This window comes from Carlito syrichta, unplaced genomic scaffold (assembly GCF_000164805.1).
Source record: "Carlito syrichta isolate Samal-C Ts95f unplaced genomic scaffold, Tarsius_syrichta-2.0.1 Scaffold302299, whole genome shotgun sequence".
NCBI lineage: Eukaryota > Metazoa > Chordata > Mammalia > Primates > Tarsiidae > Carlito > Carlito syrichta.
Window position 1 is genome coordinate 469,345 of NW_007246395.1, and position 25,373 is coordinate 494,717.

General features: G+C 41.8%; 1 protein-coding gene across 11 annotated transcripts in view; it reads right to left on the reverse strand.

Annotated features, from left to right (window-relative positions):
• Nucleotides 1–11,165: 11,165 nt before the first annotated feature.
• The window catches only part of PRRC2C (proline rich coiled-coil 2C), a 104,533-nt gene continuing 90,325 nt past the window's right edge, over nt 11,166–25,373 (reverse strand). For 4 of the 11 annotated variants that reach the window (XM_008056251.1, XM_021711444.1, XM_021711442.1 and 1 more), the window contains 7 exons: nt 19,912–20,143; nt 19,547–19,669; nt 17,451–17,669; nt 16,662–16,765; nt 16,238–16,364; nt 15,155–15,391; nt 11,166–13,064 (listed from right to left, as the gene is read on the reverse strand). In XM_008056251.1, the coding sequence (XP_008054442.1) occupies nt 12,804–13,064; nt 15,155–15,391; nt 16,238–16,364; nt 16,662–16,765; nt 17,451–17,669; nt 19,547–19,669; nt 19,912–20,143 (1,303 nt within the window). In that variant the 3' untranslated portion in view covers nt 11,166–12,803. Of the gene's footprint in view, nt 13,065–13,501; nt 13,555–15,154; nt 15,392–16,237; nt 16,365–16,661; nt 16,766–17,450; nt 17,670–19,546; nt 19,670–19,911; nt 20,144–25,373 lie in introns of those variants that run through there. The other 7 variants (XM_021711448.1, XM_008056252.1, XM_021711449.1 and 4 more) reach the window with 7 other exon arrangements.

Consider the following 25,373-nt stretch of genomic DNA (forward strand, 5'->3'; position numbering starts at 1 on the left):
CTCCTGTGACATGTGTTTAATTTCCCAGCAAGTACCCTGGGAGACAGTGCTCACATGCTGCTCTGATGGCTCCTGAAAGCTTCAGGTCACGGATGGCCCACATTCAGTGAAGTAGGAATTCCAGACACATGGTGGAGGAGGGAACCAGATGTTCAGAGGAATGGGCATTCTAGACTGGCTATCCCGTGTAAGCACCGCTAGCCCATCAACTGTGCATGTTCTGTAGAAGAGGCCACTCCCTTTACCAAAACGACAGGGACTATTGCACCCAAAAGGGCTCCAGTATCACTGGGACGCTCAGGGGCAGCTGTCTTCTGCAGGCAAGGCTTGAAGCCTCAGCATAGCAGCAGACATAACAGGGCCCTAAAGCAATGGTGGTCAGAGGGCAGTACTTGATGGTCAGGGAGGTGGGTAAGATGACCATGATTAGCAGCAAGAGTGGCACCTCAGGAGAATTACAGAGGTGGTCAACAGAGGCCAGTGTTCCCAGGGATGGGGAGTGGCAACAGTGTCGCTCATCTCTACATCAGAGAAATCAGTGATGGACAGAGGCCAGGGCAGCCGCCTTGAAAAAAGTCACCATTCCGTGCTGTTTCTGACTAAAAGAGAAATCAGGTCTCTAGAAGGAAGCATCTTATAACACAGTGGCAAGCATATAGTAATGACTCCCCTCAGGGACCTGGGGTCATTTACTCAAGTAACTGCACACTGGGGACAGGGGAAGTCACACATTTTGAAGATTGTTGGACAAAGCATTCAAGATGACATTGATATTCAAAGTGTCAACATGATCCCTCCATCAGAGCTAAAGGCACTTGGAGGCCAGGCATAATGGAGTTCTGATCCAGGTCTAATTTGCAGTGAGTTTACTTGTTCCACGGCCTTCCAGGATCTTTACTCTGCTTTTTTTTTTTTTTTTTTTTTTTGAGTTGGAGTCTCACTCTGTTGCCCAGACTGAAGTGCAGTGGCACGCTCATGGCCACTGCAGCCTCACCCTACTGGGCATGCTACCACACCTGGTTAATTTGTGATTTATTGTAGAGACGAGGTGTGGCCAAGTTTCCTGGGTGGGTCTTGAGCCCGTGGGCTCAGGCAATTTGGAATAGACCTATTTGGAAGTTGACAGTATTCCCACGTTGGTTTTTGGCCTAAGGTAGGAGCTATTGTAGTGGGAAATGCTAAACTGCTTAGAAGCCTTTAAAACTGCCTCCCTGCAAGCAATGTAGTAAATAAAACCTGATGTGCTGAATGGGAATAGCCCTGATGGTGCCACGCTGAGAAACCTGAAGGGTGCAGCACTAGCCATTCCCATAATATCCCAATTTAATCAACTTCTCTGACCCCTGAGAAAACCAGACTGAAGATTACTGCAAACTCCCCCAAGTTGTAGCCCTAATTGTAGGTGCTGAGTCAGAAGTAACGTATTGGTTAGAGATTACTGTGGGTTTACCTATCAATGAAGTGTTTGGGTGGGACATGATGTTCCAGCCTTGGAGCCCTGTGGGTTTAGAGGCTCTCATTTGCAGCAAGGGGAATACATTCACCAGAGACCCAGCAATTGTCAAGGTACATGAATTAAAGGACAATATTGCACCTTGTACCACCCACCACAAAGAAGGAAACACTGCCTGGTGGGCCTCACTGGATTCTGAGGTAGCATATTCCACACTAGAAATACTGCTCCAACCCCTGTGCTGAGTAGCATGGTCTGCCAACTCTGAGCAGAGGTTAGAGCAGAAAAGGACCCTGCAGGTCCATGCAGGGGTCAGGTGGCCCCACGGTCACTTGGTCAATACTAACCAGAAGACCTCATGGTTGATGATTGAACAAGATGTTTTGTGGCAAGCTCCAACAGAATTACAAGGCAAGTTCACCTATAAAGAAATTTCACACAAGGTTCCTGGGAGGAACTGAATATCTGACCTTAGGAAGTGAATTGGCCAAACAGCCTGTCATGAACAGTTGTGTCAGATCCTGGAAGTCAGCTGGAGCAGGTCCAGAAACAATCTCCCGAGAGATGGAAGTGACACATCAAGGACTGCACACGAGCAGAGCCTGAGGGCACAGCAGGTGACCAGGCCCTGTATCAATCACCTATATTGCACCAGCACCTCACTCTCTGCTTCCTCCTATGCTTGCCCCAGGGGTCTCTTACGACCAGCTTAAAGAGAAGGAAAAAACTCAAGTTGGGGTCTACTAAAATTGTGGGCATGAGCCAGAATTGGGCAGTTTCATTTGGCCATCTACTTCATGTGGAACGAGAAGTGGCCCAAAGCAAGAATACATACAAAGTCGTGAGTAACAGTAAATGGTTTGACGGGAACACAACTGGAAAGACCATCTAAACACTTGTGATGGCTAGAATTGACACATGTTCTACATATGATAGGGCTAACCTAAGCTAGCACCACTATCAAAGGGCTGTTCTACCTTCACGGGATCCTGCATAACACCTCATTGTACCAAGAAGCCCATATTAACTCAAAGGCCATGTGGCCGTGGGTGCATGCCATGGTTGGAATGTGTTGCCACAAAATTCATGTATAGGAAACACCATTCCCAATGCAAGTGTTGACAGATGGGGCCTTTAAAAGGTGACTAGGTCATGAGGTCATGCCATTATTGAGGAGTGGGTTAGTTATCACAAGAGTGGGCTTGTTACGAGAAGCTCTTATGTTCTTGCACTCTCCTGTGCTCCCTTGCCTTCTGCCATGTTGTGCCTCAGCAAGAAGGCCAGATGCCAGCACCATGCTCTTGGACTTCCCAGGCTTTAGAACTCTAAGAAAAACCAATCTGGTATTGTTATAGCAACATAAAATGGACAAAGGCATCTAGTGGTCCTATCACATTCCAGCCTGACAGCTTCTGGAAGATACAGTTCAAGTGTCAACTGGGCAATGATACTCTGCAAACATCAGCAGCCTCTAAAATGAGATTCAGTAATCCCTGCCTCCTGCTATTTACATCTTTGTGTGAGCTCTGCTGAGTGTGGACTTACTGGCTGGCTTCTAATGAATATGGCAGAAGTGATAGCCACTTCTAACACTAAGTGAGAAGACTGACTTGTTGGGGACGCTCCCTTTCCTACTGCCTCTTGGACTGATTGCTTGGAAGCCAGGTGTTACAACTGGAGCATCCATGTGGAGAGACCCATGTGGAGGTCGAACAAGAGTGATCTTGGAAAAGCATTTCCCCTCACTTGAGGCTTATGATAATACTGCAATCTTGGCCAACAGCATGACAGCAAATTCATGAGCGACCTTGAGCAGAGGCTCCTTGCTAAACTGTACCTGCAGTCCCTGACCCACAGAGACTGTACCTTGAGCGAGTATATTTTGGAGGGGTAATTTGTTACATACACAGCAATAGATAATAATGGACTGCCCTTTCAAGGAACCAAGCAAGGAATTGTCTATCATTCCCAATAACCCACTTGGAAAATCTCTCATTTTTGCCAACTCTAGTCCTGTGAGTTTAGAGGCTCTTGTGTGAAGGGGTATCCATCTACTGGAGACATGGGAAGAGATGCATTCCCCATTAAGCTATGGCTACCACTCGGTCACTTCAAGTTTATCATGCCAAGAGACATGCCAAGGTAAGGAAAGGAGTTACCATGGGGGGGTGTACTTGACTTCAGTCACCAGGAAGAGGTAGGGCTGTCCTTACACAATAGGGCCAAGAAAGAATATGTTTGTGCCCAGGTTTTCTATGATGAACCTCTTAGTACATGCCTGTCCAGTTTTGGTAGGAAATAGACAAATGCAGCTCCCATAGAAAGGCAAGATGACCAAGAGCTCAGAGCCCGTCAGACCAGGCACGGTGCTAGCTGAGGGTAAGGAAATCTAGAACAGGGAGGAAAGAAGAGGACATAGAGTTGTGGCCTAGAGACCAGCTGCAATGGCAGGGTCTATACCTGCCCATCTTCAGTTTTCTCAGGAAGACACACAAGAATCTGGAGGAGCTGCTCCCAGAACTTACCCTAAGCCAGTGCTCTGCACAGTGGAAGGAAGGATGATAGTGGATACCACGGAGAACCAGCTGGGTCCCCTTTCTGGACTGAAGAACTCATCTCCCCAGCCGCCGGGAGTGTTGGCTGCAGTTCTCCCATGCACAGTTTTTTCCAGGAGCTGCCCAAAGCTGAGAATGCCTCACCCAAGATCATGTGTCTCCCCCATCCTGGGACAATAACTGGACAAGCTGAGAGTATGAAAGTCTGGTTCCCTGGCTTCAAGGCCAGATAATGCTAAAGGAGTGTCCTATCTCCAGAACCTCCACAAGACTCACTGAGGCTTCTGTTGCATCACCATCTCAGTTCAAGTTCTCCCTCTGCCAGTCCTGTCTTGCACTCCCCCGTGTGGTGATCAAAGGAGGAACCATCAACTTCCTGTTCACATCTCTTTCATACTGTTTTCTGTAGGATCTTGACAAGTATGGCAGTTGCTGAAAAAAATAGATGATCACTACTTGAAGTTGAGGGATGCCATGCTACCTTAAGTCATATGGACGAAGGGCCCAAGAACTCTCTGAGACATGGCAGGGGCCAGAATGGCAGAAGGCAAGGCAGAGCTGACCTGGGCACAGGCTGCACCTCAGAATGAGAATGGAGTGAAAACCATAGACTAGAAAGGGCAGCAAAACTTTTTCTGACAACCGTCTTGCAGATGTTAAATATACTGTGGTAACTCAATTCACATATGAAAATGGAGAGGGCCTAAAGTTATCTACCAACTGGGGTTTTTGTTTTTTCTTTTAACTGCGAGACACCGCTGAGAAATCTGTAAGTATAAGAAGTCTATAAGTATAAGCTGAAGTGGAAAGGCAAGACACTGACCTGAAGTTCACATTTACAGAAGTTATTTAACTCTTGGAAGTTCTACCTTTCTGAAAAGCACAGATGCCAGCTTAGGCTAAGCTATGTGTATTCAATAAAGCAATTAAGAAATCATCTTATTGCAATCTACCAAACAGGCATTATACAATTTATAACTTTATTTCACTTAATCACCAAAACACTGTGAAAAAGATACAATTATCTCCATTTTAGAGCTGGAAAAACAGTCATCTGAAGGTTAAGTGATTTTTTCTTTGGTCATTCACCTAGTACAGGCATACCTTGACGATGTTGCGGGTTTGGTTCAAGACCACTGCAATAAAGCAAGTCACACAAATTTTCAGGGTTCCCAGTAACATGTAAAAGTAATGTTTATACTATATTGTTGCTATAATATTCAATAACATAATGTCCTAAAAAATACACATAGCTTAAAAATTCTTTATTGGCCCAGCATTTTGGGAGGCTAAGGTGAGAGGATTGCTCAAGACCTCACCTACAAAAAAATTTTAATAAAAATATTGCTAAAAAACGCCAGCAACTATTTGAGCTTTCCATGAGTTTGAATATTTTCACTGGCGGGGGTCTTGCTTTGATGTTGATTGCTGCCATGAGCTACAATCACGTCACTGCACTGCATCCTGGGTGACACAGCAAGACCCATTAGCCCCTAAGGAGTCAGCCTGGCAAATGAAGCTGTGAAGCCCAGCATTGACTTCTCTCTACCTATGAAATTTCTAGATGGCTTTTTCCCAACAAAAGGCTGTTTCACCTACATCAAAAATCCATTCAGGGCAACCCCTTTCCTCAGTGATCTCAGCTAGATCTCCTGGGTAACTTGCTGCAGCTTCTTCATCAACACTTGCTGCTTCACCTTGGCAGGTGATCGAGATAGCTTCTTTCTTAAACCTCTGCTAACTTCCAACCTTTTTCCTGCAGCTTCCTCCCCTCTCTTAGTCTGCATAGAATTGAAGAGTTAGGGTCTTGCTCTGGATGAGGCTCTAGCTTAAGGGAATGCTGCGGCTGGCTTGATCTATCCAGACCACTCAAACTTTCTCCATATCCATACAGATATTCATATCAATAAGGCTGTTTTTCTTTCTTATCAGTGTGGGTTCACTGGAGTGGCACTTTTCACTTCCTTCAAGAACTTATCCTTTGCATTCACAACTTGGCTAACTGCTTTTGGCACCTATCTCAGCTTCTGCTATGCTTTTCTCACTACACAATCATATCTAGCTTTTGACATGCGAATCTTCCTTTCACTTGAACATGCAGAGGCCACTGCATGGCCTAATTTCAACATTGTGTCATAGGAAATAGGGAGGCCCAAAGAGGGGAAAGACAAGGACCAGCCCATCAACGAAAGTCAGCACACACACATTTATTAAGCTCACCATCTCATGGGTATAGTTTGTGGTGCCCCAAAGCAATTACAATAGTATCAAAGATTCCAGATCACCATACAGTATAAGTTAAAAGTGTAAAATGTTTCAAGAATTACCAAAATGTGATAGACAGGAAGCGAGCACGTCAGAAAAATGGTGCCAATAGACTTACTCAATGCAGGGTTGCCACAAAACTTCAATTTGTAAAAAGAATGCAGTATCTGCAAGGCACAAAGTAGTATGCCTGTAACTTTAAGCATTGCTTTGTAGAGCAGTGCAGCTCAGTGGCTAAGAGTGTGCTTGAAAATCTGACTGCTTGGACCAAAGAGCTCCTCTGCTCACTATGCATCCCCTGGTCATGTTGTCATCTATGCCTCATTCTCATGTGCAAATAAGAATAAAAACATGACCTACCTTATGAGGATGTAGCTTCGGTTTATACATCTTGATTAGGACAGTGCTCCACAGTTCCTAATTGCTATTTTTTTTTTTTTTGAGTTAGTCTCACTCTGTCACCCCGACTGGACTGCAGTAGCATGTTCCCGGCCACTGAAGCCTTGACCTGCTGAGCTCTGGTGATCCTTCCACCTCAGCCTTCCAAGTAGCCAGAACTACAGGCGTGAGCTACCACGCCCGGCTAATTTATTTATTTATTTATCGTGGAGATGAGGTCTCGTCAAATTGCTGGGCTGGATCTCAAACCCACGGGCTCAGGCAATCCACTAGCCTCAGCCTCCCAAAGTGCTGGGATTACAGGTTGCACCACTGAGCCTGGCCTGCTCTCTATTTCAATGCAGAAACGGCAGGACCAGGGAGGAAGCTAGTTTTGGAGATACAGCACCTGTCAACTGTTTTCCCCCCGATCTCTGGTCCACACACACTTGGGGTATGAGCACAGCTGGGCACCAGTGGCCACGCCGTTCTCCTCATTAACCTGAGCATCTAGGGAAGACCATGAAGGGCACCGCTCTGTCTTGTTACACTCTGCTGTTCTTTGCGAAAACTGGGAGCGCCTTGCAGCAAGGAAATGTTTCTCTTGGCTTGGACGAGTAGGACATAGCAAGAGTAAGCCCGCCACTTCAGGTGCTACATGCATGCTCTGGAACACGATACCCATGTTCTTCCCCCTGGGAATGAATGCACTGCCCAGGTAGGAGGCCTGCTCAGTAGCCATCCTGCACTTCCCAGCTCCATTTCCTTTGTACCTTTGGGACAAAGGCAAAAGATTCAAGGGCCTGAACAACTCTGATTCTGGGCAGGGGTCCGGGTGTTGGGGAGTGTGAGGCTACAGGCCAGAGATACAATTCTAGCAACTGAGCCATGGAACGGGAAACTTTCTAACACTCATTTCTGCCATCCAGGTACTAACCAGGCACAACCCTGCCTAGCTTCCAGTATCAGATGGTATCAGGCACGTTCAGAGTGGTATGGCTGTGTAATACTTTTTTCCATCCCTAGATTATGGAAAACTAAGGCCCAGCCAACTCCCTCAATGGGCATCACTAACACCTTCTGTGAAGATGGTGGCATTACTCCAGGAACAATCTTCAGCTTGCCAGATGATACAGCTCCACAGGTCTGCAATTAAACACTCCGCCTGTTGGCAAATCTAGACGGAGGGCCAGAATTTATCTCTTGAACCTGAGATTCACTCACCTGGGACCTCAGGCTCTGTTGAATAAAATTCCCTCACTCTATTCTTCACTGAAGATTAATGAATCATCAGTTCAGATGAGAACTGCTGACTTCCACTTGTTTTGCTCATAAACTAGTGTCATACAAATTTACATGTAATTCTACTCATTTGTTAGTATGTTAAGAAATGGTGAGAAACAAGACCAGATCAGGCCTGCCTGAAAACCTTGGAAGATTTTAATGATTGTATTTAGAAAGTTATCAGTATAGGCAAATAGACTAGGGGAGGGAGCTTAGACTAGAGGATGGTTTGAGGCATCCATGAAGAGGGGGCCAGGTATCAGTGATGAAACCCTAAAAGGCAGCTGGGCACAGTAGGACGTGCCTGCTGTCCCAGCTACTCGAAAGGCTGAGGTGGGAGGATCACTGGAGCACAGGAGTTCACGACCAGGCTGGGCAATGTGGCAAGATCCATTCTCTAAAATCCTGAAAGACGTCAAGCCACTAAGTATCTCCAATACTGCCCCCAGACTGTGTTACGGAACTGCTCTCTGCCAGGTTCGGTGGTTCAGCCTGTAATCCCAGCACTTTTGGGAGCCCGAAGTGAGTGGATTGCCTGAGTCCGCTGTTTCGAGGCCAGCCTGGGCAACTTGGCGAGACCTCATCTCTACAATTAAAAAAAAAAAAAGTTAGCGGGGTGCGGTAGCACGCGTCTGTAGTTCCGGCTACTTGGAAGGCTTGAGGCAGAAGGATCGCCGGAGCCCAGCAAGTCGATGCTGGAGTGACCGTGAATGTGCCAAGGCACTCCAGCCTGGGCAACAGAATGAGACTCCAAAAGAAAAAAGGAAAAAAAAAAAAAAAAAAAGAAACTGCTCTCTATTCCTGGCACCAGATGCACAGTGAACACCTGACTCCTTGCCTCATTATGCCAGAGCTCACCTTTTGCTCAAACTCTCTACTTCAGGTAAATTTTCCTTTTCCTATAGCACATTATTCCTGTTGAGGGAAATTAAAACAAACAAAAAGCTGTTACACTGAATATAGAGTAACTTAGTGGCTCTTACCCAAACTCCTATCACTTTCTAGGCAACACGTATTGACTGAGGCCCATATAGCTAGTGGGTGGTTAAGTCAGGATTATTTGATTTCTATTATTTCCACTCTAAAAAAACTGTCCAACTATGTATGAGGAAAACTGGAAGACTGAGAGAAAGCAAGCATCTGTAACAATCCAAGGGAATTAATTCTCCACTCAGGTTGCTTTAAGACAAAACTGAACACTATAGATGATGCATGTCTCTAATTAACAGACATCTCAAGAAATGGCACAGCACTTCAACAAAGGATTAGATGAAAAATAACACACACCTAAAATCAAGCAATTACAGTACCCATACTTTTTACATTTTCTACTTTAAATGACCTGAAGGCTTTCACTAAGAACCCAAGTGACATGTCACGCTCACCCTGCCAAAGAAACGTGCTTCTTTTCCTTAGAAACACTTGAAGTCATAGCACACTGGTTTAAAATCTGTTTCTGCTGTCTTTTGAATACTTCAAGAAAACCAGTCACTGTTCTGTGCTCCAGAAGCAGCTAAGTCTTATACCTGCAGGTGTAAATGAAGGCCAGCAGACGAGGAGGAAAAGAGCCAAGGAAACACATATCTGGCGCCTTAAAGGCAAACTCCTAAATGTTGAGCAGGCCACTGCAACATTAAGACATCACCAATCTGTTCTTTCCTATTTCAATACACAAGTAGGAAATTTTATGGCTAAAAAATTTTAAGACATCTAGAAAACAATTCTTAAATCTGTCAAGTTAAGATGCATTAAGAAAACTTTATATTTATTCACAGGGTAGAAAAAAATTGCAAGGGAATGTGAAGTCAGTACCAAAAATACTAAGAAGCTATGAAATATGCTGCAATGGCAGCAGGAGACATCATTGGTGACTGTCACAAAAGACATGCCCAGATAGGTTCTAACAGCCTAGTTTAAACTGTTTTTAACCTGTGATACATTCCCATTTATCTTCTGTATCTTGCCCCCAGTCAAGAGTTTGTTGAAGCTTCACTTTCTGTAATCTGTATTGCGAAAACAGGCAAACAGCTTTTCCAGTTATACCCTCCTCATTCCCCAGCCATCATCCTCCAATCACTGCCCTATCATAAACACGTGTCGTTAACTAAGGACAAAGATCCAGACATGCCTGGACTCCCCTTACCTTCTCTTTACCAGAGCAGCTCAAGAACAGAGAATGTTCAGATGTTTATGTGACCATGTTGCTACCAGTATCAACTATAACCTCTTTGGGGTTATCTTGTCTATGTCAGAGAAGCCAGAGACAAGAACTGCATGACCAAACTGTGGGGAAACATTTATATAAATATGTTACTGTCAGTGAATATGCTTTTGGTGCCACTTTCCCATTGCAGAGCCTAGCAAAGGACCCCATGTACTAGTGGTATTTTAACAGTTAATAAACCAACTGAGCACTGGTTTGCAAATGAAGATAATGCAAGCTGTAGCAGTAGCCAACCTTCAGGTCTTACAATGTAGGAGGATTAAGCTTAAGGACTAGAACATGAAAAGTGCTGACCACAAACATGACATGGTAGGAAGGCAAATCTGTGAAGTGGTGCTGACAGTTCTTTGGTACAGCTGCATTCCTACCCATCCATCACATCCCCAGCTCCTAACCCCCTGCAATAAGCCACAGATTTTAATTTAGAGCACATTTTGAGGAAAACCTTTGGCTGAAAAGCCTGGATCAAGGTCCTTAAATATTATAAGTGTTCTTGGCAGCCAGGTATTCTGTACATGGAACTTTAGGATAAGTCATTACAATATGTCAGTACTTCATTTTGCAAACTATTAGCTCTAATGACAGAACACTGCTCTACAGTTGTCTTGAGCAAGTGATGATGTCTTATGAATATGCTAACAAAGATATGAAAATTACAAATGTAAATAATACTGAGATCTATTGTCGATCCATCAGTTTCTACCAAGAATTGACATTCTGTTTCATTAGGAAGACCTCTCTGCCTTCTTGACACAATTTTTCTACTCTAAAAGTACTGAAAGTACTCTGAAAGACTTTGGCTACTCTGAAAACATAGGGTGTTGACTATTATTCACCACAACAATACTTACTTTGACTGAAACAACTTCAGAGTTTGTGAAAGTCAAATCAAGTCACTGGATAATCATCTGTTTCTAGTACACAATGTATTCCTGATCACTATTTTTAGTACATGACAGACCTTGCTCCAGATTTTAGAAATGGATTGGATTAGAAGTTCCAAGAGTCATTATTTAGAGAATACTTTATTAGTTTCTGTAATCAAACCCATGTAGATAAGACCTTACATATTTAATACAGTGCGTTACCCCTGTACAAATGGAAAAAAAATTAAGTTTAATGTTTCTAGACCAATATGGCTGTTAATTTCTGTACAATGCCAACTCAACACAGTAAACTGGGATACTTTTTCCAAAGTTGACAGCACAGCTAAAGTTTCCAAAAATTCAAATTATATATATGTGTATATATATATATATTTATATAAAAAGACCAATAATAGCAGTATGTTATGCATCAATAGCAGCAATAGCTTTTCCAGGTTCTGCAGTCATCTGACAAAATTATAGAAACATCTAGCACACTCCATTTAAAAAAAAGGGGGGGGGGAGGGAGGAAGGTTAAAAAAAAACCAAAAAACCCCAAAATAGCAAAGTTCTGTTACTGTTGTGGTACCTGGCACCATTTTTTTAAAATTAGTTTCTGAATCATCTGGAAGGAAAACATTCTAGAATAACATCATTAAAAACAGCTCTGATAAAGCACAGTCACTACTACATATCATAAAGCAGGTACAAGGTATTTTACATTCACAGAGGTATGATACAGTACTGTCCTACAACTATAATACTAGAGGATACAATTAAAAAGGCATTATTTGAGACTTGATTCTACTTTTCCAGCAGAGGGCCCAAATGATGGTATGACACCAGCTCTGTAAAGAAATGCACCTTCTTAGACAGAATTTCCTTTCTTTAGCGGCACAGGTCTAGGTACTCTGTTCTTCATGAGTATCGGCTAAAAACCGTCTTAAAAAAAAAATAGAGTCATACAAAGATGACCAAGTGGAGGCAAGCAAGACTTAACCTAACTAATATTTTACCCAATCTGTCATATCTGAATGGTGAGCTCCACAGAAGAAAGGAGATGCCAAGTAGGGCTTCAAAACTTGGGACCACGACAAAAACACAGCATCATTTCCATCAGCAGTGCCAAATGGTGCTCACTTTGATACTGTTCATAGATGCTGACATCAATATTAATCATATGTTCACTCATCCAGGAAGAAGGGGGATGAATTACTACTGTACTTGATTGTGTTCAACTCAATCACCATGTTACAAAAATAGCAAGCTGCCATAATAAAAAATAAGGCTCCTCTATCCAGCGCCAGTAATCTTCAGTTCTTCACCTCCAATCCTACCAATGCCATAACTATATCCAAAGATCATAAGGGAGGCAAAGAAACCACATCTGATGTACTGGCTGGGACCACAATATTGTTCAGGCTGATCTATTCCTCTGCAGTATTATTTTCCTTGTGTTTCATTTAATCATAAGGATTTGTAGTTCTTAATTATATGCACTCGGAAACAAAAAGTGCATATGTTTATATATAAGTTCTAACTGAAGATGCATGGCCATCAACCAAGTGCATATTATGTAGCAGGTGCCAGTTTGCGAAGCCTCATTTTTACTGGTGCAGCAGCTGTGTATCAGTGTACATTGCTCCTATGTCCCTTGTGCACTTCCAAGCTCTAGACAGAATAATGTCAGAGATCATTTTACCCCTTTGGCTGCTGGCATTATCTGACTTAATTCTCCAACCCCCCACCCCTACATCCTCTGCAGTAAACAATAGCCTTTAAGATTTTGCTTCTTCAGTTTTGATCGCCTGAGGTTTGATTGGTCCAGTTCTAACAGGTTTGGTGGCTATGGAGGGTGCAGGGGGTGGCTTTTCTTCTGCTTTTTCCTGACAGACACCAGGAGGGTCAGTCAGCGTATCAGGAGGTTTACTTGAATCACTACCGTCCACTTTCTGAGCTTTGCCGCCTATCTGTTTGCTCTGTTGTTGTTCAGAGAAGAACCGTTGCGTGGACTGAAGAACCTCTGCTCTCTGCTTTGCCTTAAAAAATGAGAAACAATAACTGAAAATGCTGCAGTGTTACCAAAGCCTGTCAAATCAATCTCAATCCAAATTCTTTCACCAATCACAAATCAGTTTTCCCCACATTGGTTTGGCCCAAGCCAAAAGCACCTCATTGATCTTTCAGCTTTTAACGCATAGATTTCTTCCTAGTTTTGAAAACATTCCATGTGGTTTAAAAAAAGTTGAAACAGGCCACCTCCCACCACCTTTCCAAAGTTTGCCCGCTTATAAAATAATAAAACATAAATTGCTGCTGATTTGTATCTTTTCTGGAACAAAGCTTATTGATATCAAATTTTATTTAGGGAGCCTAATTGGAAATCTGAAAACATACATGTAACACTTAACACTTCTAGTTATTAATATGTGGTCTACAATAAAAGGAAAAGGAAGCACTTATATTGTGGCATTACCAACACCTAGGACCAAATGTCTTGTGGCTGAGTCCTCTTCCCACAGCTCTCTTCTGCAGGGGAAGAGCATCAGAAATTAGTAACTACAACTTCACTTGATCACTAAGTTCTGATAGCTCCTACCACATTCTGAGCTGGTAAAATAGTTTCTTAGTTTTATGACTATGTGCCCCAAAGAATATACTTACGTCAACCTGTATATTTTACCACTGAAACACACACAATTAAAACAAGTCTCTATTTCTCTTGCATATAATAAAAAATTCTTTATGTTCTACCGATAACCTGTACTACCCAAAAGATCTGAAGAAATTTTAAGAAATTAGTGCCTCTTCCACCCCACTAAGATCATTCAACTTTAAGGTCATTTTCAACAATGTGTGAAAATCAAGGGCCAAGGTGTCAGGAGCAGAACTGGAAACCAAGGCCAAAGAATACAATGATTTTCACTCATATCTGTATTGTTAATAGGCATGAACAGATGGAAATGCTAGTTACACAGCCTTAATAAAAGTAGGTAATATTTGACAAAAGTTTTGCTGCAGGGGTCTTTGAATTTGATTACTCAGGACCAGAAACACAAAGAATGTCAACCGAGAAATAAACTTCAGTCAGTCAATCAAATTCTCTAAACAGAATCATAAACATGTTTCTAATTCAGAGTAAAGCATTACTGTACACACTTCCCTATTTGAAAGTAGTATGCTTTTCTTTGTTCTAATCTAGTCTGATGACTTATGGAGTGACAATGACAAAACAAGCAAAATTAAAATTACTAAGACCTCTAAAAAGTTAACCCTAAAGTAAATACAGAAATAAACAAAGATTCAACTGGCTGTACAGGCAGACATGTAATAAGGTTTGTGCTACAGAAACTGTCCCCACACAGACTCCTAAAGGCACTCTTCTGCGTTAACAAACCTTATGTTTACCAGTGCCTTTCTTTCATCATGAAGGATCCCAAAGTGCTTTTCTGAGTTCTTCATCTACAACTTCACAATCCACTGTGGAATACGACCACTTGAAGTGGCAGGCAAAAAGATTATGAAGACAGTTTGAGAAGGAAAACTGTACCCTGATGACTCATGACAGAAAAAACCAAGATAGGTAACATGTCTTACCCATTCCAGAATTCTCATATAACCATGATTTATATTTTAAGCTGGTGAAAGAGGGAGGGAAAAGAGAGGGGAAGGGAAAAAAAAAAAAAAAAGAAAATGGGGAAGCCTATAATAACCAATATTATTTTTGCTAGCCCCAAAAATGTAGCATCTAAACTCAGATCTCCCTCAAATATTTATTTTATAACAACTCATTTGGCCAAAGTTTAAAACATTAATTTGTTTCCTGACTATAGTTGCAAAAGAAAAAAAGGAAAAAAAAAAAGATGGAGGGGATGGGAACAGAGGAGAAGAAGGAGGAAAAAAAAGAAAGAAAGAAAGAAAAGAAAAAGAAAGAAAGAAAGAAAGAAAGAAAGAAGGAAAGAAAGAAAGAAGGAAAGAAAAAACAAAGGAATGAATAAAAAGGACTGTTAGCTTGGTTAAGTCTGCTAAGACAATGAATGCCTGGATATACAGTTATGGGTCCAGAGGCATTTTAAGACATGGATCAGAGACAGATTCTTGATCTGTTGGCTGTTAACACTGTACTAACCTTCATGTCTTGTTCAGCCTTCAACGCAGCCTGGGCCTGATTACCTCTGACTCCAGATAGTGATCCACAAGGACCCCTGGCTACATGTGGCAAACGAGCATGGCTCATGAGGCCTGTGGTCAGCGGAGGAGGCATCTGACTGGCCAGTGCCATGGGCGGCCTCTGAACAGGCGCTGGGAAGGTGTTAGTATGTGGGGCTCTTACCAATGGAGGGACCAGGTTAGGCTGAGAGAGAATCTGAGTGAAAAAAACAAAACATACAACATTCAACTGTTAAAAAAAAAAAGGCCAACTAGACAAGGATGGCTTATCCCAGAGTAAATCGGTGCCCATCCTACCAGTGAAAGGAAGTGTATGGAATGTGCCATTCCATTAACAGGGACAAAGAACAAACAGGCCATGCTTGGAGAGTTTAAAAGAAAAATTAGCAAAGCATGCTATGGCACTTCAGTTGGTCCTAGCATCTCAGCTGTAAATTCTGAAGGGGGGACAGAAAGACTTAATTAGGGTATCTTTTACAAGGTACAACTGCAGAAAAGGCACACACCTATAACAGATATAATCTGAAGATAAATACAATTAATTCTAATTCAACAAATAAGTGTTTTCTCAGAAAACAATTCTGGTTCTTATCAATTTTAGTCAGTTCTTTAATATGATCAGCAAGGGGAAGAGGAGCCAACATTTTTACACATATTAAAATATCTTTTTGGAAATTTTAATCTCAACTGCATATAGATATCTTACAAAAACAAAAATCCCACTTTAAACCTAGAAAACTTCAAGCACTGGGACCCTTCGCTAAAAAGTCAACTTCTTAAAAAAAAGATAAGAGGAAAAGGACTAAAATGATCAGAGCTGTGTGGGGAATCTTTTGACTATTTCTCTTGTCTGCTTTAGAACTAAATGATTACTGTTTTTGGCTATAAATTGCAGACTATCTGAACATCATAAATTTACTGTAAAAATAAGGTTTTTCAATAAAAACTGTATTTATTAACTAGTTAACATATAGCAAGATCAAAATTTATCCAGATCAATCATTTGCAAGTAAACAATATTCATTTCTCACTATCTGCCCACCTGGGGTGCAAACTGTGTAGGAAACGGTTGTGTCATTCTCACAGTGGCAGGGGCTGACTGGAACTGCTTCTGATAGACAATGCTGTTCATTTTGCTGGACTGGCTATTCGGACTTGTGGAAGTAGCCCTTGAAAAGAAGCCATCACTGGTCAGTATAGTAATACCAAGTAAATAATATTGTTAGATTTTTACAGATTGTTCTTGGTACTTTTGGTGTTTTCATCGTACCTGGTAATTGATAAAAATTTATTATGGTTAAGTTACCAAACATTGTGGCCTGTATTAAAATAATTTACCTAAAATACAGTATAACAAATGTATTCTTAATAATTTAAAACTTAATATTTTAGACAAATTTAAGCATTTAACAAACAGTGAGGAAGTATTTTGAAATTTCATAAGCAAATTTAAGTGCCCATTTTACCGGAAGGGACTAGACGTTGGCGTGGTGCTTCTACCACCAATTGGAGGCGTGCCTGGTTTTATATCAATGCCACTTCCAAAGGCTTTTAGTTCCATTTCAGACATCTGAGGAAAAAGCATAAAATAAACTTAAAACTTCTTCAATTCCACAAGCTAAGTGCTGTTTAATGTCCTATATATGAAGGCTAAACTAGGAGAGGGTAAAAAACCTTAGTACGAAACTCCTACAGTTTGGCTTTAAATATTACGGAATCATCCATTCAAAGAGACTTAAAACTAAATAGGTTTAAAAGACTCTAAAAATCGAGCCGGGTGCAGTAGCTCATGCCTATAATCCCAACACTTTGGGAGGCAGAGGTAAGAGGACGGCTTGAACTCGGTTTCGAGATCAGTCTGAGCAACATGGCGAGACCTCATCTCTACAGTAAATAAATAAATAATTAGCCAGGTAAGGTGGTGCATGCCTGTGGCTCCAGCTACTTGGAAGGCCTGAATCCAGCAGGTTGAGGCTATGGTGGCTGTTGAGCATGCCACTGCACTCTAGCCTACAGAGAAAGACTATCATTAAAAAAAAAAAAAGACTCTGAAAATCTAATACCTCCAAAAAAATTTGTGAATTCTTTGTCTTATTAGATTAAAACCAGATGGGGCCAAACACATTAAAAGTAAATCGATAAAATATAAGATTTCAAATGTTCTACATTTTATTTTTTTGGGACAACACAGATGAGTATATCTGAACACCCTCCCTTAAATTATCAAATAAGCTGTGCAAATATTTTTTACTTACTTTTCCTGTGGTTGCAATCATGCTATGCTGTGTTCCAGCAGGAATTAATCCTCTGAAAGGCTGGCTTACTTGTGTGGGACGACTCAGGCTCTGAGCCTGTGCTTGTGGGGTGGTATGTTGTAATGGGGGCTGAAGAGTCTGAGGCAAAGCAATTAGAGGCTGACCTGTAGATCCAAAGTTAGGCAAGGAAAGCTGGGATGCTGGTAAAGGTACTGTGACCTAGAAAACAAACAAGGAGAAACTGCAGCAGTTTGCGTACATTCACTATTCCTGTAACTACAAACAACTTTTCAAATACTTTTCAGTAAGATTTTAAATAGAATATACCAACCTACTAACATAATTCACAAACGAGTCTTTTTCTTAGAGAGATTACAGGTTGAATATCCCTTATCTGAAAATTTAAAAACCAAAATCTGAAAATCTGAGGGCTGACAAGTAGAAACCTGACCTCATGTGAGATTGTAGTCAAAATGCTGTGAAGACTTCATTCCACGCACAGTTATTAAAAACACTGTACTGCCAGGCTTAGTGGCTCAGCCTGTAATCCCACGCTTTGGGAGGCCGAGGTGAACTGCTTGAGCCTGTGGGTTCGAGACTCACCTGGGCAACTTGGCGAGACCTCATCTCTACAATAAATCAAAAAAATCAGCCGGGCATGGTAGTGCACGCCTATAGTTCCAGTTACTTGGAAGGCTGAGGCGGAAGGATTGCCGGAACCCAGCAGGTGGAGGCTGCAGTGGCCGGGAGCGGGCCACTGCACTCCAGTCTGGGCGACAGAGTGAGACTCCAACTCAAAACAAAACAAAACATACCCCAAAACACTGTACTGTATAAAATTACCTTCGGCTACGTGCATAAGGTGTATATGAAACAACATGTTTTCATGAATCCCATCCCCAAGACATCTCATTTTTCATAGGCAAATATTCCAAGGAAATCTGAAATCTGAGACACTTCTGGTCCCAAGCATTTTGGATAAGGGAGACTCAACCTGTATCTCCATTCTTTTATTGAAGGTGCACTGAAATAATTGGGACTATTTTTTAATTTATTCACAGGACATGTCAAACAATCACAAAATATTGGGGATACAATTTAAGAAAGTAGTCAAAAGTTCTCAAATAGACATTTTAATAATGTTTTCAAGTCTGGCCAAATTTGAGCTCTGAGATGAACAAGAACCTTCAGTTTTCACTTAAAAACTGTATTTAATCTGAATGCCAATCACCCCCACTACTTTTAAAGAATAAGCTGATCAATGATATTACCAGAGAAGAGTTTTAAAAACCATTACTTTTTTACTGAAAACTATTATTGTATTTATACACCCAAGGCAGGTGTTTGTTATTTATACTCTGGCCTTACTTGGCCACATAGTCCTATGTATGGTTGGATGGTTTTTGGAGTCTTTCTTCATTCTAGCACTAATAGGCAAACCACCCACCACACTTACATGTAACTGTATATTCTGGACAATGATTTTCAAACTTTTACATTCACTGAATTCTTTCTTAAAATAGAATAAGCTATTACATGGAAACCCAGTAAAAACCAAAACACAGGCTGGGTGCGGTGTGGCTGGGAGGCCGAGGTGTGAGGACCACTTGAGTTCAGGAATTTAAGAACTAGCCTTGCAACATAGCAAGACCTTGTCTCTACAAAAAAAATACCAAAATTAGCCAAGCATGGTGGCATGCACCAGCCACTTGGGAGGCTGAGGTAGAAGGATCATTTGTGCCGCAGAGATCGAGGCTGTGATGAGCTGTGATTGTGCCAACGCACTCAAGCCTGGGTGACGGAGTGAGACTCCAACTCAAAAAGCAAACAAACAACCTCCCCCAACAAACCCCAAAAACAGAAGCAGAAGAGGTAAAAAAAAGCCAGAACTAACTGAAGAGGCTGGTGGTGGTGGTGGTAAGAAGACGGGTGATGTGAAACTGAAACCCCTTCCACCACTTTCAGTGGAATTCCCCAGGATCCTCAGGGAACAGTTTGAAACCCACTCCTCCATCTTCCCATTTTGGTTCTATTTAAATCCCCAAACAATAACAAAAACAATAAAAATAATAATAAAGAAAATTGAGGAAATTTACCATGCCATAGTTTACCTGCTGGAGAGCACTTGGTGACTGGGCAGTGCTATAAAAATTTGTCTGACCAGGCTGTTGTACTTGTCCAGAATAAAGATTTGAAGCCTGGGTAAGATTTGCTCTAGCCTAGAAAAAATTTTAAAGAAAACATCAACAAAATTGAAAAAAATTCCCAATTCAGAGATGGAGGTTATGACTTCAAAGCAATCTCTAGCAATTTTAGTATTTGATAATAAAGTCTTGTTCACTGTGTCTTTTAACATCTTTTCTTCAAAAGACTGTTTCCTTAACATTAAAAAAAATCTGTTCAATATTTAACCTGCTGCATAGGAATACAATGATTGTGCACGCTCTAGTCCTGGCCTTACCTGGAGAAGATGTGTGTCAATTAGCTGGGAACCTCCTAGTCCTGATGCCTGACCCAGCTGATGTTCATACAATATAGGAATAGGCTGAGTATTTGAAGTTTGTTGAAAGGCAAGACCAGACTGTGCCTTGGCAAGTTCCTGGTGTTGGACAGCTGAAAAGTTGTGGATAGCAGTACCAGACAGGACCACAGATGGCTGGGATAGACTGCTTTGCATAAAGGCAGGCTGAGATCTACAGATGCATTAAAAAGAAAATGTTGTTAGAAGTTAATCTTATCTGAAATATGAAAATCTTAAGAATGAAAATCCCAAATGACTAAGTTCAGTCATGTGTTGCATGGCATTCTGGCCAAAAATGGACCACATATACATCGGTGGTCTCAGAAGATTATAATGGAGCTGAACAATTCCTATTGCCTAGTGATACAACTGTTCTAACATCACAGTGCAATGCATTACTCATGTATTTTTGGTGATGCTAGTGTACATAAACCTACTGCACTGTTAGTCATGTAATAGTTCACCACAGGCAATTATGTATAGTACATAATACTTGTTAATGATAATATAGAACTATGTGTTACTGGCTTATATACTTACTCCTACTTAATAAAAAAAAGTTAACTGCCTCAGGAAGGTCCTTCAGGAGGTATTCTAGAAGAAGGTAGGAGATATCATAGGAGATAACAGCTCCTGCCTGTTACTGAGGACCATCCAGTGGGACAAGATGTGGAGATAGAAGACATTGATACTGATGATCTTGATCCTGTGTAGGCCTAGGTTAATGTGTATGTCTAAATGTTTAACAAAAAAGTTTAAAAAGCAGGAAAAAAATTAAAAATTTTTAGATTAAGAATCTAAAGGAAGAAAATATCTTTGCAGAGCTTTATAATTTTTTAAAAACTAAGTATTACTAGAAAATAATAAAAAAAGTTACAGGGCAACCCTCTTGGGTCCCCTCCTACTGTGGAAGTTTTTCTGTCCTCTTAATAAATCCTGCTTTCTTAAAAAAAAGTCACAATAAGTGAGTTAAATACTGAAGCAAAATGCTTTTACGAATTTAGAGTAGCCTAAGTGCACAGTTTACCAAGCCTATAGGAGTGTACAGTAATGACCTAGGCCTTCACATTTACTCCATACTCACTCACTGACTTGCCCAATGCAACTTATAGTCCTGCAAGCTCCATTCATGGTAACAGCCCTAGTTAACTTTTATGCTGTATTTTTACTGTAGCTCTATGTTTAGATACACAAATAACATTGTGATACAACTGTCTACAGTATTAAATATAGTAACGCGTCACACAGTTTTTAAGCCTACCAGAGGCAACGACCCTATAGCCTAGGTGTGCAGCAGAACACATTTCTTTTTTTTGAGTTGGAGTCTCACTCTGTTGCCCAGACGGGAGAGTAGTGGCACACTCCCGGGCACCACAGCCTCGACCTGCTGGGCCCCGGTGATCCTTCCGCTTCAGCCTTCCACGTAGCCGGAACTACAAACATGTGCTACCATGCTTGGTTCATTTTTGATTTATTGCAGAGACGAGGTCTTGCCAAGTTGCCCAGGTGGGCCTCGAACCCGCGAGCTCAGGCAATCCACTGGCCTTGGTCTCCCAAAGTGCTGGGATTACAGGCTGAGTCACCAAGCCTGGCCCAGAATACATTTTTACAATTTATCTCTATTGTGAAGCTTGACTGTGCTATAATTAGCACAGAAATCAAGAAAAGAGGCAGAGAATACTTGTTTCAAGATTTGGAGCCCTGTATACAAGGAAGTTTCATGTGTACAAGTTCTGGGAAAAGGCTTACTCTCCCAGAGAAACTGGTTGTTTTTTCCTATGGAAGAGTAAGAATATTTTCTTTTTGTGTTTACTACAAAGCTCAGAACCAAATCCATTTTTCTCTTTGGGGACATTCTGACTTATAGAACAAACAGCCCTGACTTTTATTATTTGTATTTCAGTATTTCCTCATATATATTTTTGCTATAAATGGCTTGGCCTCACGACTGTTATAAAATAAAGCAGAGTAGTAGCTCAAATGAGAATTACCCACAAAGACAAAACAAACAAAAATATAAAAACAAATCTAACCCCAGGTTTCCCTAGCATCTCTGAGATGAAAGCCTACAGTCTATCCCTTTAAGATAGTGAGATAAAGAAAAAGCAACTAAGTCAAAAGTAGTGGGTTAAAGATAACATTATGAATAAATAGTATTATGCTTTGTTAAACCAATGGCAGGAACAAAAGCCATTATGCAAGAAGGCTAGTCCAGGATCACAAGGAATCTTCACAATATTGACTTAAAATTAATGTTTCAAACATAAAATGGGAAAAAAATTAGCTGAGTGTAGTGGTGCATACCTGTAGTCCTAGCTACTTGGGAGGCTGTAGTGGGAAGACTGCCTAAGTCCAGGAGTTTAAGGCTGCAGGTGAGCTATGATCGCACTACTGCACTCCAGCCTGAGAGACAGCAAGACCCTGTCTCTAAACAGGAGGGAAAAAAAAGTAAAAAATAAATAATTAAATTGTCCTGTCCTTATAGAACCTAATTTAGAGGTTCCCTAATAAACACCACTGACTGGGTTATGGAGAAAGCACGGAGTGCTTAGGGATACAAGCAACTGCTTTCAAAATTTAAACCTAGGCCTTCCAATAACCATAGCTATAATTACATGCCTTGCATTATACTTCTACTGAACAGGTCTGGTCTTAAAAATACATATTCCACCGGGCTCGGTGGCTCAGCTTATAATCCCAGCACTTTGGTAGGCCGAGGCAAGTGGATTGCCTGAGCCCACGGGTTTGAGACCACATTTCTACAATAAATAAAAAAGTAAATGGGTGTGGTAGCGCGTGCCTGTAGTTCTGGCTACTTGGAAGGCTGAGGCAGAAGGATTGTTGGAGCCCAGCAGGTCAATGTTAGGGTGGCCTTGAGTGTGCCATTGCACTTCAGCCTGGGTGACAGCATGAGACTCCAACTCAAGAAAAAAAAATATTTTTTCCCCAGACAACTGGTAAAATGAGCAACACAAATACAGAATGTCTGTGCATTGCTTCTCCATCTTACAAGGCTATGAAAGACATTACTAATTAGTCACTGTACTCTTTTTCAGAGTTGGAAAGTGGTTGCAAAATTTGACAGTATTTCAAGCAGCCAACACCAATTAAAAGAAGACTGGCTTGTGATTAAATCTAGTTGCTATTCCTTAGTTAGAAATTTTAAAGTTTTCGTATATTTTAAGAGAATCCCAAATTCAATATATGAAACTACCTCTAAGCCGGGCTCAGTGGCTCAGCCTGTAATCCCAGCACTTTGGGAGGCTGAGGTGAGTGGATTGCCTGAGCCCGCGGGTTCGAGACCCGCCTGGGCAACTTGGCAAGACCTCATCTCTACAATAAGTCAAAAATTAGCCGGACATGGTAGCGCGCGCCTGTAGTTCCAGCTACTTGGAAGGCTGAGGCAGAAGGATCGCCGGAGCCCAGTAGGTCGGGGCTGCGGTGGCCGGGAGCGGCCTCTGCACTCCAGTCTGGGTGACAGAGTGAGACTCCAACTCAAAAAAAAAAGGAACTATCTTTAACTTCTAGTGGGGTTAGTTTTGCTTAATGGGAATAGAACTATTTAATAGAGAATATTTCTTGGATTACTCGAACTAAATGACAGAGAAAGACCAGGGAAAAAACCATGACAATCACATAAGTAATGATACAGATGCATTCAATTCTACTGAAAAACCTACTCAAAAATCAGAAGAGAAAGCCATATTAATCAAGTTTACTAATGACTCTGCCTTACACTGAGAAAGTTTAATGAGCTGAACCTAGCTTTTTGAAGAGTATCATTTATGGCAGTGTAGAAGAAATGAGCTGTATCAATTATGCCACGTTTAACCCACAAAGTATGAAAATTCTATCCGAACCCATATCTGAAAAACAAATTCCGAAAAGCAAATGCACAAACTCCCCAAACTAAATGTCCTGAATGTAATTGTTTTTTCCCTCAGGTAATTCAGGGACATTACCATGAGTGTGGAGGACAGCTGTGCCAGGAACATGTTCCAACCACTGGACTCTGACTCCCATCTTCTTCCCTCATTAAGTTGGAGACCAGAGATGCCTATGGCTGAGTGCAAGCTTTCCCACTTCTAGTGTAACTCAGGTAAAAAATCCACCCTTAGCTGGGCTCGGTGGCTCAGCTTGTAATCCCGCGCCTTGGGAGGCTGAGGTGAATGGACTGCCTGAGCCCGCGGGTTCGAGACCCACCTGGGCAACTTGGTGAGACCTCATCTCTACAATAAACCAAAAAATTAGCCAGCCGTGGTAGCATGTGCCTGTAGTTCCAGCTACTTGGAAGGCTGAGGCAGAAGGATCGCCGGAGCCCAGCAGGTTGAGGCTGCGGTGGCCAGGAGCAGGCACTGCACTCCAGTTTGGGCGACAGAGTGAGACTCCAACTCAAAAAAAAAAAAAAATTCCATCCTCTTCAACTCCCAACTTCAAGTCAAATGTAGTTGTGTGGAGACTTAAATTGAGTTAATGTATGTGAAGGGCTGAAGAGTTATATAAATAAAATACAGTGCACCCGAGTGGATTTTTAGAATAAACACCTCGCATTTTCACTCCATGGCATTCTTATCACTATCACTATGCTTAGCTGATATTTTACCCCCGTTACATCCATCCTGCCCTCTGTCCTCCACAACACAATGTAGTTATCTGTCAAGCCTTGGCTCTTACGAAGAGGACACTTGGATTTATAGCTATTAGTAGCCAGAAGGCACGTACACTTTTAGGTCCTTTAATAGCTATTTTCTGTGATTTCTAACAGTTATGAAGTTGCTGTCACCCACTTCTTCAATGAGATCTAAGACTTGACTTTTTAAATAAAGCTCAGTAGAAATTATCAGAGGCTGAGGTTCATAGAATTTGATGTGGGGGGAGGGATTAAGATGGCTGACATGAGACAGGTAGAGTGAATTTCTTCTCTAAAGAAATCAAGATAGAAAGAGTTCCCTAAGCATCCAGAGAGGAACAAGACCAGCAGCATGCCCCAACAACTCTCGAAAGAAGCAATAATAACCACAAAGTGCAAAGAAGAGAAAAATCCATCCATCTGGGCTGGAACTGGTCAAACTCTTGCCAAACTACTGGCTGTCTCCAGACACAGTGGGGAAGGTGAATGAGGGGAATTCAGGAGTTCTGTGCTCCTGCTGAGGACTTGGAGGACTCCCCGAGCCTAGGAGGACTCTAGTCCTTCAAGGGAAACTGCCTTTGTCTACACAGAGTGGTGCAGAAAAGAAGCCAGACGTCTTCTAGGCCTGGGAAGGAACAGCCCCAAGGGCAAACTCCCTAGCTGCAGACAGATACTCAGCTGCCTGAGAACATGTGAGGCCCTAAGGCCAGCTGCACTTTGACATTCACAGGCAAACTGCCTGAGGCCAAAGCGGGAAGCCAGGTGGGACTCT